The 13,887-nt window shown below is 43.0% G+C and overlaps 1 protein-coding gene across 1 annotated transcript in view; it reads right to left on the bottom strand.

Annotated features, from left to right (window-relative positions):
- Positions 1-4,929: 4,929 nt before the first annotated feature.
- Positions 4,930-13,887, bottom strand: part of prex2 (phosphatidylinositol-3,4,5-trisphosphate-dependent Rac exchange factor 2) — a 256,124-nt gene continuing 247,166 nt past the window's right edge. Inside the window, 2 exon segments of the mRNA XM_046355953.1 lie at positions 4,930-6,984; positions 9,083-9,150. Of these exon segments, the coding sequence (XP_046211909.1) occupies positions 6,939-6,984; positions 9,083-9,150 (114 nt within the window). The 3' untranslated portion in view covers positions 4,930-6,938.

Raw genomic sequence — 13,887 nt, 5'->3', positions numbered from 1 at the left:
CTCAACTCAGGTATTCCCATCTGGCATTGTGTAGACTTTAGTTTTTCAGCACCTACTGTGCCCTTGTGGAAGTATTCCACAGCTGCTTTCACTTTGTCCACAGTGGACTGTATCAGCTTCAGAGCATCTCTTACAAATCTGGTTGATTGTGTGGGCAAGACATGGATGATGGGTCCATTTGAACATTTTCATGGCTTTGTTTATGTTAGCTGCATTGTCGCTAACACAACAGAGCACTTTTCCATCTACTTGCCATTCTCTGGCCACTCTCAACAGTTCCTCTGCCAAGTTCTCTGAGGTGTGTCTGTTGCTGAACTCAAAGCAGTCCAGAGGACAGCTAGACATTGAAAAATCTTCAATGAAGTGACATGTAACTGACATGTAAGAAGTGGTTACCCCTGATGCCCAGCAGTCAGTGGTGAGGCAAACTGCAGTAGCTTTTTGAACTCTTTCCCACACTGAAGCCTGTGTGCTCTTGTACAGTTGTGGAATAAATGATTTTTGAAAGGGTTTTCCTGCTTGGAATTGTGTACATTTGATTTAGACTTTTGCTATAATTTCTAAAACCTCTGTCCTCCACGATCGAAAATTGCTGGAAATCGGTGGCAATCATTTTAGCCAATGCAATATCAATTTGGCCTTGTTTTGCTACAGACATAGCATAAACTGGTCCATAGAAGACTGCGCTGCTGTGGGTCGCACAGTAGGCCTACTTGACTGAGTGAATGGCTCCACCACTGTCTCTAGCAGGCCCGCTAGTTTCTCGAAGCTCTGCTACAGCTAACTTCACAGTTGGGTGCACAATTCGCATATGCCGGTGTAGGTTATGTGTAGAACCGGCTTTACATGAGATTTTGTTTTTTGCAAATTCTACACTGTGCTCTAACATTGTCTACATTATTCAAATGCATCCAAATGCTACTGTGCTTCCGACTCATTTTCCAGCTGTTGTCTTCACAGCTGTCCCCCTTCTGTCTCTTCTGCTGCTAACTGTGTGACTGTGAGTGAGTTGGCTCGGCCCTCCCCTCACGCATCTTTGGTTCTTTGGTTGACACTGCATGTCTGATTGACATGAACAACAGGTGAGGCTGTTAATCTGAGCAGACAGTCAGAACAAATGTGTGCGCTTGAGCATTTAGGCCTATACTTTTTTTTCATTCTTTAAATGAGTTCATTCTATTCATTTATATCTTTTGATTATTGATATCTTCATTTTTTTTTGTATTTTTATAAATAGAATTGGATCGTCTGATAAGCGAGCCGCCTCCCAACATTCACCTACAAGAACCAGCTCTTAAAGCCGACTCGTTCGCGAACGACCCATCACTAATAGCTAGTAACCATGTAATTGTTCTACTCACTACTCACTGAGTGTAATTGATTAGGTACAGTAACTCACTGTGAATTTGACAATAATCCACTTGTAACTACTTTATACTGAACAAAAATATAAATGCAACGTGCAACAATTTCAAAGATTTGACTGAGTTACAGTTCATATAAGGAAATCAGTCAATTGAAATAAATTCATTCAATAGGCCCTAATCTATGGACTTCACATCACTGGGATTACAGATCTGCATCTGTTGGTGTCAGGTAGTATTTTTTAAACGGTAGAGTTGTGGATCATAAAACCAGTCAGTATCTGGTGTGACCACCATTTGCCTCATGCAGCGCGACACATTTCCTTCGCATAGAGTTGATCAGGCTGTTGAATGTGGAATGTTGTCCCACACCTCTTAGTGGCTGTGCACAGTTGCTGGATATTGGCGTGAACTGGAACACGATGTGGTACACATCGATCCAGAGTATTCCAAACATGCTCAACCGGTGACATGTCTGATGAGTATACAGGCCATGGAAGAACTGGGACATTTTCAGCTTCCAGGAATTGTGTTCAGATCCTTGCGACATGGGGCCGTGCATTATCATGCTGAAACATGAGGTGATGGCGACAGATGAATGGCACGACAATGGGATTCAGGATCTCGCCACGGTATATCTGTGCATCTAAATACCCATCATTAAAACACAGTTCTATTTGTTGTCCGTAGTTTATCCTTGCCCATACCATAACCCCACAACCATCATTCAGCCACTCTGTTCACAACATTGACATCAGTAAAACGCTCGCCCACACGACCCCATACGTGAAGAGCACAGTTCTCCATCATGCCAGTGGCCATCAAAGGTGAGATACGATACCGAACTGCAGTCAGGTCAAGATACAGGTGAGGACGACGAGCACGCATTTGTTAAAATAGCCAGACTGGCTGGTCTCAGATGATCCTGCAGGTGAAGAAGCTGGATGTGGAGGTTCTGGGCTGGCGTGGTTGTGAGGCCAGGTGGACGTACTGACAAATTCTCTGGCAATAGCTCTGGTGGACATTCCTACAGTCAGCATGCCAATTGCACTCTCCCTCAAAACTTGAGACATCTTTGGCATTGTGTTGTGTGACAAAACTGCACGTTTTAGAGAGGCCTTTTATTGTCCCCAGCACAAGGTGAACCTGTGTAATGATCATGCTGTTGAATCAGCTTCTTGATATGCCACACCTGCCAGGTGGAAGGATTATTTTAGAAAAGGATAAATGCTCACTAACAGGGATGTAATCAAATTTGTGCACAACATTTAGAGAGACAATTTCTGGGATCTTTTATTTCATCTCATGGAACATGTTGCATATGTATTTTTTGTTCAGTATAGTTGAGAGTAAATGATTGAAAATTAAACATGAACTTCCTGTGAACCAGCTGCCATTGAGCTACTGGAAAATGCACAGTAACCTCTTAATAGTGCGGCTCTTGATTGTCACAAGTTCTTATTAAAAGAAACTGCAGTACTGACAATGTCAAAAGAGGTGCTCTACTTTAAACAACATAATGATAAAACCACTTAAACTGCTACAACATTGCCAGTGAAGGTTGGCACAAATATATTTTAGACCATGCCCCCAAATATGCTAATGAGCCCCCACCAGCACATTGGCTGCACCGATGTTTCAAAGTGCAGTAATAATTGTACCTAATGCTACATTCGTAACCAAGTGGTAAGTGGGAAAAATCCACTTGAGCGGCTCTCCAACTGGTAATTACTAGAGGGAAATTAGTATCATTTTGGAGGTGAAACTGCGTTAGCGCTGTCAAATCCACAACCATCTCCCGTCATTATATCTGAAGTGGAAATAGCCATTGGCTGTACGGAGCTGCATTAAGAGGAATCCCATGCAGCCTTGTTTACTATCTGGAACATTGGAATGTGATAGGTAATCTACACCACGATAAGGCTGATAGAAATTCTTATTTCCTTTAATGATTTTCAATTTGAGTGTCATTGTTTCTATATAGCCTACACTTTCTCGTTATGAGCTTCTAACGAGAGTAGGATGGCTGTGGCTTTGTGACAATGACCACACGAGCAGCTGCTCACCCATTTGACAGCTCGAACACAGTTACACCTGCCATACCACCAAAACACCAGCTATGCAGGTGTCGGCTTTCACGTGTTTATGCTTGATCTGAATTAGACCTTAATGTTGTGTCCCTGAGCACTGCTACTTTTTAGTTGGTGTTGTCAGATAGTCACACAATTATTGATTTGATTAGTAAAGTACAGGAATGTATTCTTGCCAATAAATCTGTGGCCGATCTCTGTCATGGCCACAGACCTGGTGGCGAAGCAGGAAATTCAGGTTGCTGTCATCTAAGAGGTAGTTCAACTCCCGGGTGTGGTAGCGTCCCAAGTGTGCCAACCAATGCTGAGGTCAAATCCATTTAAGTTCCAGTCAATTCAAAAAGTAAACCAAATTATAATTCTGAACTTTCCGCTATTTAAATAATTGAATTAGAATCGATGTGTACTTCCTGAATATAGTTGTTGTGTATTTACTGAGAAAATACAGTGCAGCTGTAGAAAGACATTAACACATGTTTCCACTGTTCTCACCGCAACTCAGTAGCCGGTAACTTACCATAAAATGACCGTGATTTTAAAAAACAGTTTGTGCCATGACCGCATCTAAAGTATCCTATAGGTTTAAATGTAATTGCAAATGAGGCATGCCAAGTTCCTTTGCAGGGCGTATCAAAAAGTACCCAAATGCATTGAGATTGAAAGTAAATATATAGCAAAACACTAATACGGTAAGTATCATATTACTGTACTAATGTACTGTATAACTATCATAAACTATCATAAATAGTTTTCCTTAAATGTGTATACATTTGAATAAAGCTGAAATGTACTTTGAAGCCCAAAGTGCAGGAATACAGGTGAAATCAACTGCTGGTGGCGTAGCAGAAAGGAACGCCGTGAATCAAGAGGTTGTGAGTTCAAATCTTCGATAAGGACATGTTGAATAATAATTCACGTATAACTAAACATACACAATGTAGTCAGGTATGTCAAAGTGTTGTTAAATGTGTAAATTGAAAACACTGTTAAAAGCATTGTGCGTATCACAACGCCACCTTCACCTGGGAGATTTCATGTGAACATTTAAATCCACACGTGAAAGGTTGAGAAAAATCCACGTGAAACGTCCTGTGAAATATCCTCACATGTGAAGTGCTCCAAAAACAGCATGTGGTTTTTCCAGGAGGGTAGACAGACAGGGATCTAGAGAGAGCACTTGCGAAGCGAACCACCTGCAAAGACAGAACAGTTAAGACAGTGCCGTATTGCAATACTTCTTTACGAGTCTTAAGACGATCTTATAATGTAGGCTGCATCCTATCTTCGTCTAATTACTTATGTTCGGTTAGACTTTTTCTTTTTTAAATGATTGACTATTATACCGCAACGTTGAGGGAGCTAGCCTGGCGCGCGCGCATTTCACGCCACCGCTCATACACGCTGTAAACTGTGTACGTGACATGTCAAATTTGATTTGATTTTCACAGCAATCTGCAAGTAGAAACAAAGAGTAAAATACAATCCTTCAGGATGTCTCCTTTAAATCGGTTTAATTGAAATTAATGACTACAGCGTAACATTGTATATTTAAAAGTAATACAGAGAAAATTGGTTTCAAACCAGAGAAAGTACATTGTGTATATGGCAACTATGGAGGGTCAGTCTCATAATATGAAAATAAATTACAGTAATTTTCAGTCAAACAAGCAAACATGGCTATTGGTGTTTTATCTTTTTTTTTTTTTACAGTTGCATCTTTACATTTCTCTTTCTTTTAATGTGTTTTCTCCTCAACACATTATAAGCTGCTATATGGCAAACAGGCACCTTCATTATGCAATATTAGAAAAGGTACTTATTTCAAACACTATGTGTTTACAGTAAGACATTGAGAGATATATGGGGACAGCTGTCAAGCAGAAGGCCGAGTCCCAAATGGCACCCTATTTCCTATACAGTGCACTACTTTAGACCAGGCTCCATAGGTCTCTAAATAGGGAATAGAGCGCCATTTGGAGTATATCCAAGCTCATCTATGCAGGTTGATATTCCATGTTTGTATAGTCCAGTAATTAACCAACTCTATAATGTTGTTACCAATATAGCAATGATACTGTAAGTAATACCTAAATACAGAATAATACTTAGCTCCTGAGTACTGGCAATATACAATATTTAAGTATATTTATATATATATTTCATAGCTCTACTTACATAAGCTTGGAGTGCTGTTTTAATACTGATGGTTCATGTAGGAACCTCTTCATATCAGGGGGTCACTTCATGTATGTATAGATGATCATGTTCATATCTGTAATATACCATCATTAAGGCACAGAGACTGCAGAATGGAAAACACACGAGCTACACTGCACCTTTCAGTGGTCCCTTACTAATCTTTAGGTGCGTCTCAATCCACTTCACTTGTGATCCCTTCCCTCCTCCACTCCACTCGCTCGGGAAAGCTCCCTCGGGGAAACGTCGTAGACACGTCACTGGAGGGCTCACTCCAAGTGAAGGGAGGAGGCAAAGGTGCTGATTTAGATTGGAATGCGGCCTGGGACTCTAGAGAAGGTATGCAACTAGAGTGTCTACAAGGCTACATGGTAGTGTTCAAGGTGTCATACCTGCATATCTACACGTCGTTTTACAGTATCGCTCTGATCAATGTTACAACAACATTTGCATGGTTATCAACATAGTCATGAATGCATTATCTGGAATGAGCAGGTTGGAGAGAAAGGAAAATAAATTACTGTGCAAATGGGGCACAGCAATTTTGCCCCACAACTCATATAATCTCATTCCATTTTCACACCATATCCAAACAAATATCAAACAACATCAGTCAGGTCATGGAATGGTCATTTCCTGAACTTTGTGATAACAAAACAGCTCATTTTCATTCCATGATAGTTATTTGCAGAAAGAAAGAACATCGATGGATAGGCTGCATTCCATTTCAGTTGGCTGGTTGGACGTCAGCCTCAAGGCACCAATCTCAGGCTCTGTTGTTGTTCCATTATAAAACACTATTAATGTTAAATGAGATGCAATGTAGCTGGACACAAGACAAATATATAAATCCATTTTAAAATCAGCTATAAAGTACAGCACAATAGCAGAGAGAGAAATAGAGTATTAAAAATTCACTATTTACAAATTGTGAACCCACTGAGCCCACTGTTGAGTGACTGAGTGTGGGCATTTTGAAAAGGCAAGCTGGCTGTCGATGAGAGAAAATGTTCTGTTTACAGGTCTATGTCCCATATGGAACCCTATACCCTATATAGTGCACTACTTTGGACCAGAGCCCCATTGGAACCCACTGAACTCACGAGTGTGAGCATTTTAGGTCCTGGTCCAAAGTGGTGCATTAAATAGAGAATAGGGTGCCATTTGGGACACATCCCTAGGTTGATTCTTCAGTGGTAGAAAGAGAGAAGTCTTCTAAGGAATGGATCAGGAAGAAGGATGAGCAGAGCTTCGCTGGACTGGACAGCTCCATACAGGAACTAGGGAATTAGGAATCACCCTCTGGGGGTGGAGGCTGGCACAGCTTATACAGTCTGGTGGGGAAAACACACGTACACACAATTAGGAAAGGGGCTCACTCTTTGCTACAGTTAGAGATTAAGGTGTACACATAGCATGGCATAGACAGACGCACGCACGCACATACACACACCCGCCCCCACCCCCCAGACCCACACACACAGCGTTCTTAGTTCTGCACCCATTCAGCCATGAGGCAATGTGAGTGCCTGCCTTCAAAATGCACATTAACACAAATTCCTGTTTCCTACTGTAAGTTCTCAAAGCGTAGAATGCTAAGACAACACAACAAGCTGCCCTAGCCTCACCGCAATTCTCCATCAGTAATCAACCCTCTCACAGACCTGTCTCAAAGTCGCACAGGCTGCGTCCCAAATGGCGCCCTATTCCCTTTTTAGTGAACTACTTTTAACCAGAGCCCTATGTGTATGTAGGGAATAGGGTGCTGTTTGGCAAGCATCCTCAGAGCGTCGTCTAAGGAGCAGTCACTAACGCCGCACCTATTATGACAAACCCAGTGAGAGCGCAGAAATGTCCCCCGCGGCCAGCACAGCTCAACACTAATCACAGCCCCACTTAATTGCTTTTGTCAATCCGACTAAAAGGTTCAAAAGGGCTGCATGTCACAAAAGGATATGTCAAAGCCAATTGGCTGTGACAGCCCCTATCCCCTATTCTTATCTATCATCGCCTCTGCAGGGGGCTGGGTGGGAGAGGCTGCCGTTTTCTGTTCTCATAGAAACAATACAACGCATACACATATCAACACACAAATATGCATAAAAGCATTCTAGCACTTGAACGGTAGCACTATACAGTAGCACAGTACTCACACATTATTCACACCCCTTGACTTTTTCCACATTTTGTTTTGTTACACCCGGAGTTTAAAATTGATTAAATGTTGATTTTCTTTTTGGTCACCGGCCTACACACAAAGTGGAATTATTTGTAAAGATGTTTTAATAAATTAATTAGAAATGAAAAGCTGAAATGTGGTGAGTCAATAAGTATTCAACCCCTTTGTATGGCAAGCCTAAATAAATTGTAAAAATGTGCTTAACAAGTCGATAATATGTTGCATATGGACTCGCTCTGTGTGCAATAATAATGTTTAACATGATTTTTGAACCTCATCTCTGTACCTCACACATACAATTATCTGTAAGGTCCCTCAGTCGAGCAGTGAATTTCAAACACAGATTCAACCACAAAGACCAGGGAGGCTTTCCAATTCCTCGCAAAGAAGGGCACCTATTGGTAGATGAGTCAAAAAATATACAAAAATAATAATAATCCTTTTGAGCGTGGTGAAGTTATTAATTACAGTTAATACGCCCAGTCACTACAAAGATACAGGCGTCCTTCCTAACTCAATTGCCGGAGAGGAAGGAAACCACTCAGGGATTTCACCATGAGGCCAATGGTGACTTTAAAACAGTTACAGAGTTTAATGGTTGTGATAGGAGAAAACTGAGGATGGATCAACAACATTGTAGTTACTCCACAATACTAACCTAAATGACAGAGGGAAAAGCCTGTACATACAAAAACTATTCCAAAACATGCATCTTGTTTACAAGGCACTCAAGTAATACTGCAAAAAAATGTCCTGAATACAAAGTGTTATGTTTGGGGCAAATCCAATACAACACATTACCGAGTACCACTCTCCATATTTTCAAGCATAGTGGTGGCTGCATCATGTTATGGGTATGCTTGTAATCGTTAAGGATTGGTGAGTTTTTCAGGACAAAAAAAACAGAATAGAGCTAAGCACAGGCAAAATCCAAGAGGAAAACCTGGTTTCCTCCCAGCACTGGGAGATTAATACACCTTTCAGCAGGACAACAACCTAAAACACAAGGCCAAATCTACACTTGAGTTGCTTACCAAGAAGACAGTGAATTTTGAATTCAGGCTGTAACAACAAAATGTGGAATAAGTCAAGGGGTATGAACACTTCCTGAAGGCACTGTATCATCAAGCTATTCTGTGGTGTTGTGTCTAGTAGCATGTGCATGAGGTGAAGCTCTATAAGCTTACCTTGGTGCAGATTACTACTCTATGGTGTTGTGTAGGTGTGGATAGGGTAGGGGGGTTTCAGCTTACCTAGGTACAGAGGACGGAGTGCGGTCTCTCACTCCCAGGTTCTTGGCTGAATTCTGAACTCTCGCCCCCTGAAAGACATAACAGAATGATCAATTCCAGCAGGCCATTAGGTAGACATAGATATCACCATCACCCCTGATGAGACAAAATCACGACTCGTCAGAGAAGAGCACTTTTTGCCAGTCCTGTCTGGTTCAGCAACTGTGGGTTTGTGCCCATAGGCGAAGCTGTTGCCGGTGATGTCTGGTGAGGACCTGCCTTACAACAGGCCTACGAGCCCTCAGTCCAGCCTCTCTCAGCCTATTGCGCACAGTCTGAGAACTGATGGAAGGATTGTGCATTCCTGGTTTAACTTGGGCAGTTGTTGTTGCCATCCTGTACCTGTCCCGCAGGTGTGATGTTCAGATGTACCGATTCTGTGGTCTGCCACTGCGAGGACGATCCGCTGTCTGTCCTGTCTCCCTGTAGCGATGTCTTGGGCGTCTCACAGTACAGACATTGCAATTTATTGCCCTGGCCACATCTGCAGTCCTCATGCCTCCTTGCAGCATGCCTAAGGCACGTTCACACAGATGGGACCCTGGAAATCTTTCTTTTGGTGTTTTTCAGAGTCATTAGAAAGGCCTCTTCAGTGTCCTAAGTTCCATAACTGTGACCTTAAATGCCAACCGTCTGTAAGCTGTTAGTGTCTTAACAGCCGTTCAACAGGTACATGTTCATTAATTGTTTATGTTTCATTGAACAAGCATGGAAAACAGTGTTAAAACCCTTTACAATTAAGATCTGTGAAGTTATTTGTATTTTTACAAATTATCTTTGAAAGACAGGGTCCTGAAAAAGGGACATTTCTTTCTTTGCTGAGTTTATGTACCAAGCAGGCCTCAAAGCAGAGATGACCAGTAAAGAAATGATATCCTGTTATAAATATTATATGATCTCCTGCTGTTTTCTCAGATCACACTTTTTTCAGCATCACTGAACCATTCTGCTCCACAAGACCTTGATCCACAATGCATGAAGACACTCGGAACATAATTCAAATTGTTGCAGAAACCAATTGCTGCGTTCTGAATTCTCAACCCTTCTGCCTTCTTCACTCACTCCCCCGAATGCATTTAACAGCATTGGATTGGTGGAAGCATGGCTGCAGGATATGCCCTCCTTATTTAGTTCTCACACCTGTCAATTCCTTTTAAATCCATGAAGGGGTTATTTGAAGGGTAGAGAATCGAAATAGAGCAAATCATTGAATTCCAGCTTAACTTTAGTGACAGCCTTGGGGCACCAGGTGTGGAAACGAACATCTCTCATCCGACCCAGGAGAACAGCTAAAAGTTATGATCAAAGAGATCCAACATCCCCATTCTGTATTTTAGAACCTCATGGCCTTGTTGGATCAACTTGTTTGCGGGGCGTACATCCAGACGAGCCCGCGGGGCTAGGCCACATCATTTATATCTGCCTCCCAAATGGCGCCCTCTTCCCTACATAGTGCACTACCTTTGACCAGAGACGTTTGGGAATAGAGTGCCATTTAGGACAAAGACGACATGTCTCCAATGCCTGAGGGACGAGGGATGCGGGCATGACTCAGAGATGAGAATCAATCAGATTTAATCATGGCTGCCGCTGGTTTTTTAATGTGCAGTTTTGCTCCAGAGAGAGAAAGCAAGAGAGGTCAGAAATAGTCTGCATTCCAAATGGCGCCCTATTCAATATCTAGCGCAGTACTGTTGACCAAGGCCCATAGCACACTACATAGGGAATAGGGTGCCATGTGAAACGCAGAGATGGGCCTTTATCTATATACTGTATCTATCTATCAGGGCCTGGGGTGACTAGTCACCGTACAGGCCACCTGGGTGAAAATCCTGGACATTTCCTCTACATTAACAGCATCTATAAATAAGCTGGGTGGTTAAGGGGGTGTCATACAGTACAGCTCGGTCCGACACTGTGCGAGATACCGCTGTGTACTGTCCATTCAGATCTATAGGAGGGGAGGGGGAGGTAGAGGGAGCAGGGTGATGGAAAGGGACATGGAAGGATGGAGGAGAGAGAGATAGGATCACAGACTGGGTTGAGAGAAAGATGTGTGAGGGGATGGGAGAAGAAAGTGCACCTGGTGGGTGGAGATGCAAAGGAAATTCAGCGAACCTGGAGGACAGCGGAAGTCAATTAAAAGGCTTCTTTATTGTTAAAACCAACGAGCAGCGGTTTGTAGCCTTGGGTGTGAGGAGATGAAATAGAGAGATAGATGGGGGTTAGATGAGGTAGCTGGGGGTGAGCAGGTGCGATTGAAAGAAAGAGAGCGAGAGAGAGAGAGATAGTTGTATCAGCACACGGAAGGGTGTATGATCAGCACTAATGTTGTTACTGTAGTGTTCTGTTCTGAGTCTGCAGATACTAGACTACAGGGGGGAAATAAAGCAACTCAGCCACTCTTTGAGTTAAACCCTGTCAGACACCAGAACACCTGCGTTCACACAGACGCACGCACACAGACACGAGTGCGATCGCATGCACAGTTGCATAGGCAAACACACGCGCAAACACACAGAATGTCACCGAAACGTCAGTGTCTCTTACTCCAGCAGCATCACCAATGTCTAACAAGTCTCTCTGTGAGTCCATAGCCCATCTAACCCCTGTCTATAAGTACACTTTAGTCATTCAGTCAGACAGTCTCCTGTGTGTGTGTGTGTGTGTGTGTGTGTGTGTGTGTGTGTGTGTGTGTGTGTGTGTGTGTGTGTGTGTGTGTGTGTGTGTGTGTGTGTGTGTGTGTGTGTGTGTGTGTGTGTGTGTGTGTGTGTGTGTGTGTGTGTGTGTGTGTGTGTGTGTGTGTGTAGCATCAGTAATTACAGCGATGTCTATCACAGTGATCCATCTACATTGAACCCTCCAGCTAGAGATTCCCCACTGTCAGGAACAGAGCACTGAAACTGGCACTCTTCCATCTGCAACGACTTTAAGTGTTAGAGGACACAGCAGTTGATACGTTGGTTGAGGACACAATCTCACACTGCAACGACTTGTGGAAGAGTTGTATTGGAGACGGGTTGAATAAACCAATGGGAGAATGATGTTGAGACTGGTTACGTGACGGTGGGACTCTGGGTGACCAGTGGGATGTTGGAACCTCTATAGGGTTTTCTTCTTTATTCAACTTTATTAGGTTGATTGAGGACACATTCACATAGAGAAAGAGTTTAGTTGGAGAGAAGAGGGGTTGGATGAGCAAATGAGAGACGGAGATTGGAGAGATTGGAGAGGCTGGTTAGGTAAGCATGGGTTCATTTGTGAAATACTTTCCAGTGGTCCCTAGCCTCTGTCTGGAGTCTCCATTAGCCTCACACTTGAGAATAGATTTCAAAACAGTTACTTAAGAGTTACGTAAACATTATTAGGCCGAAGAGACCGAAGCATACTTCAGAGAAGAGGTTTGTCTTAGAGAGACTGCTCTTCAACGCTATGACCAATTGCCCTTGATGAATAGTGAAAGGATTCAAATTAATAGCTGAAGACTCATTTACACCCATGGGCCAGTCAGTAAAGAGACTTCTTAAACAGTCTGACCTTGCCTTACCCTAACCTGGGAAAGTTTCAAACAGATATGCAATTCAAATTCTTTCCAGATTGAGCGTTGACAAGGGACTCAAGGTACATTATGATGGGTGATTTCTGTTGGAATCATATTCTATGATACAGAAGAGTTTGGTTGTTTCCCAAATGGCACCCTATTTTCTATATCGTGCACTACTATTGATCAGAGCTCTAGTCAAAAGTAGTGCACTAAATAGGGACTAAGGTACCATTTGGGAAGGAATCTTAGTGAATGACATACAGCATTCATATTCATCTTATTCATCATATTCATGACGTGGTATCTGTCTGGTCTAAAAAGGAGAAAACCAAGGACTCCAGGGCTTTGTCCCAAATGGCACCTGATTTCCTATGTAGTGCAATGCTTTGACCATAGAGACCATAGAGCTCTGGTCAATAGTAGTGCACTATGTAGGGAGTAGGGTTCCATTTGGGATGCAAAAAGGACTCTTTGGCTGTTTTTGCAAACTGTTCTATTACACTAACTGGCTGCAGCAAGTAGCCTAGTTGTTAGAGCTAACTGGCTGCAGCAGGTAGCCTAGCAGTTAGAGCTAACTGGCTGCAGCAGATAGCCTAGCAGTTAGAGCTAACTGGCTGCAGCAGATAGCCGAGCTGTTAGAGCTAACTGGCTGCAGCAGATAGCCTAGCTGTTAGAGCTAACTGGCTGCAGCAGATAGCCGAGCTGTTAGAGCTAACTGGCTGCAGCAGATAGCCTAGCTGTTAGAGCTAACTGGCTGCAGCAGGTAGCCTAGTTCTTAGAGATAACTGGCTGCAGCAGGTAGCCTAGCAGTTAGAGCTAACTGGCTGCAGCAGGTAGCCTAGCAGTTAGAGCTAACTGGCTGCAGCAGGTAGCCGAGCTGTTAGAGCTAACTGGCTGCAGCAGGTAGCCTGGCAGTTAAAGCTAACTGGCTGCAGCAGGTAGCCTAGCAGTTAAAGCTAACTGGCTGCAGCAGGTAGCCTAGCAGTTAGAGCTAACTGGCTGCAGCAGGTAGCCTAGCTGTTAGAGCTAACTGGCTGCAGCAGGTAGCCTAGCTTTTAGAGCGTTGGGTCAGTAACCAAAAGGTCACTGGTTCAAATACCTGAGCCAGGCAAGACACTTAATCCTAATTTGCTCCAGGAGCGCCATATTACTATGGCTGACCCTGTAAAACAACACATTTCACTGCACCTATCTGGTGAATAAAAAATAAAAAAACATCTTT

Source organism: Oncorhynchus gorbuscha, linkage group LG07, assembly GCF_021184085.1.
Source record: "Oncorhynchus gorbuscha isolate QuinsamMale2020 ecotype Even-year linkage group LG07, OgorEven_v1.0, whole genome shotgun sequence".
Lineage (NCBI taxonomy): Eukaryota > Metazoa > Chordata > Actinopteri > Salmoniformes > Salmonidae > Oncorhynchus > Oncorhynchus gorbuscha.
Note: the sequence above shows the minus strand (reverse complement) of the source record. Positions and strands in the feature narration are given on the sequence as shown.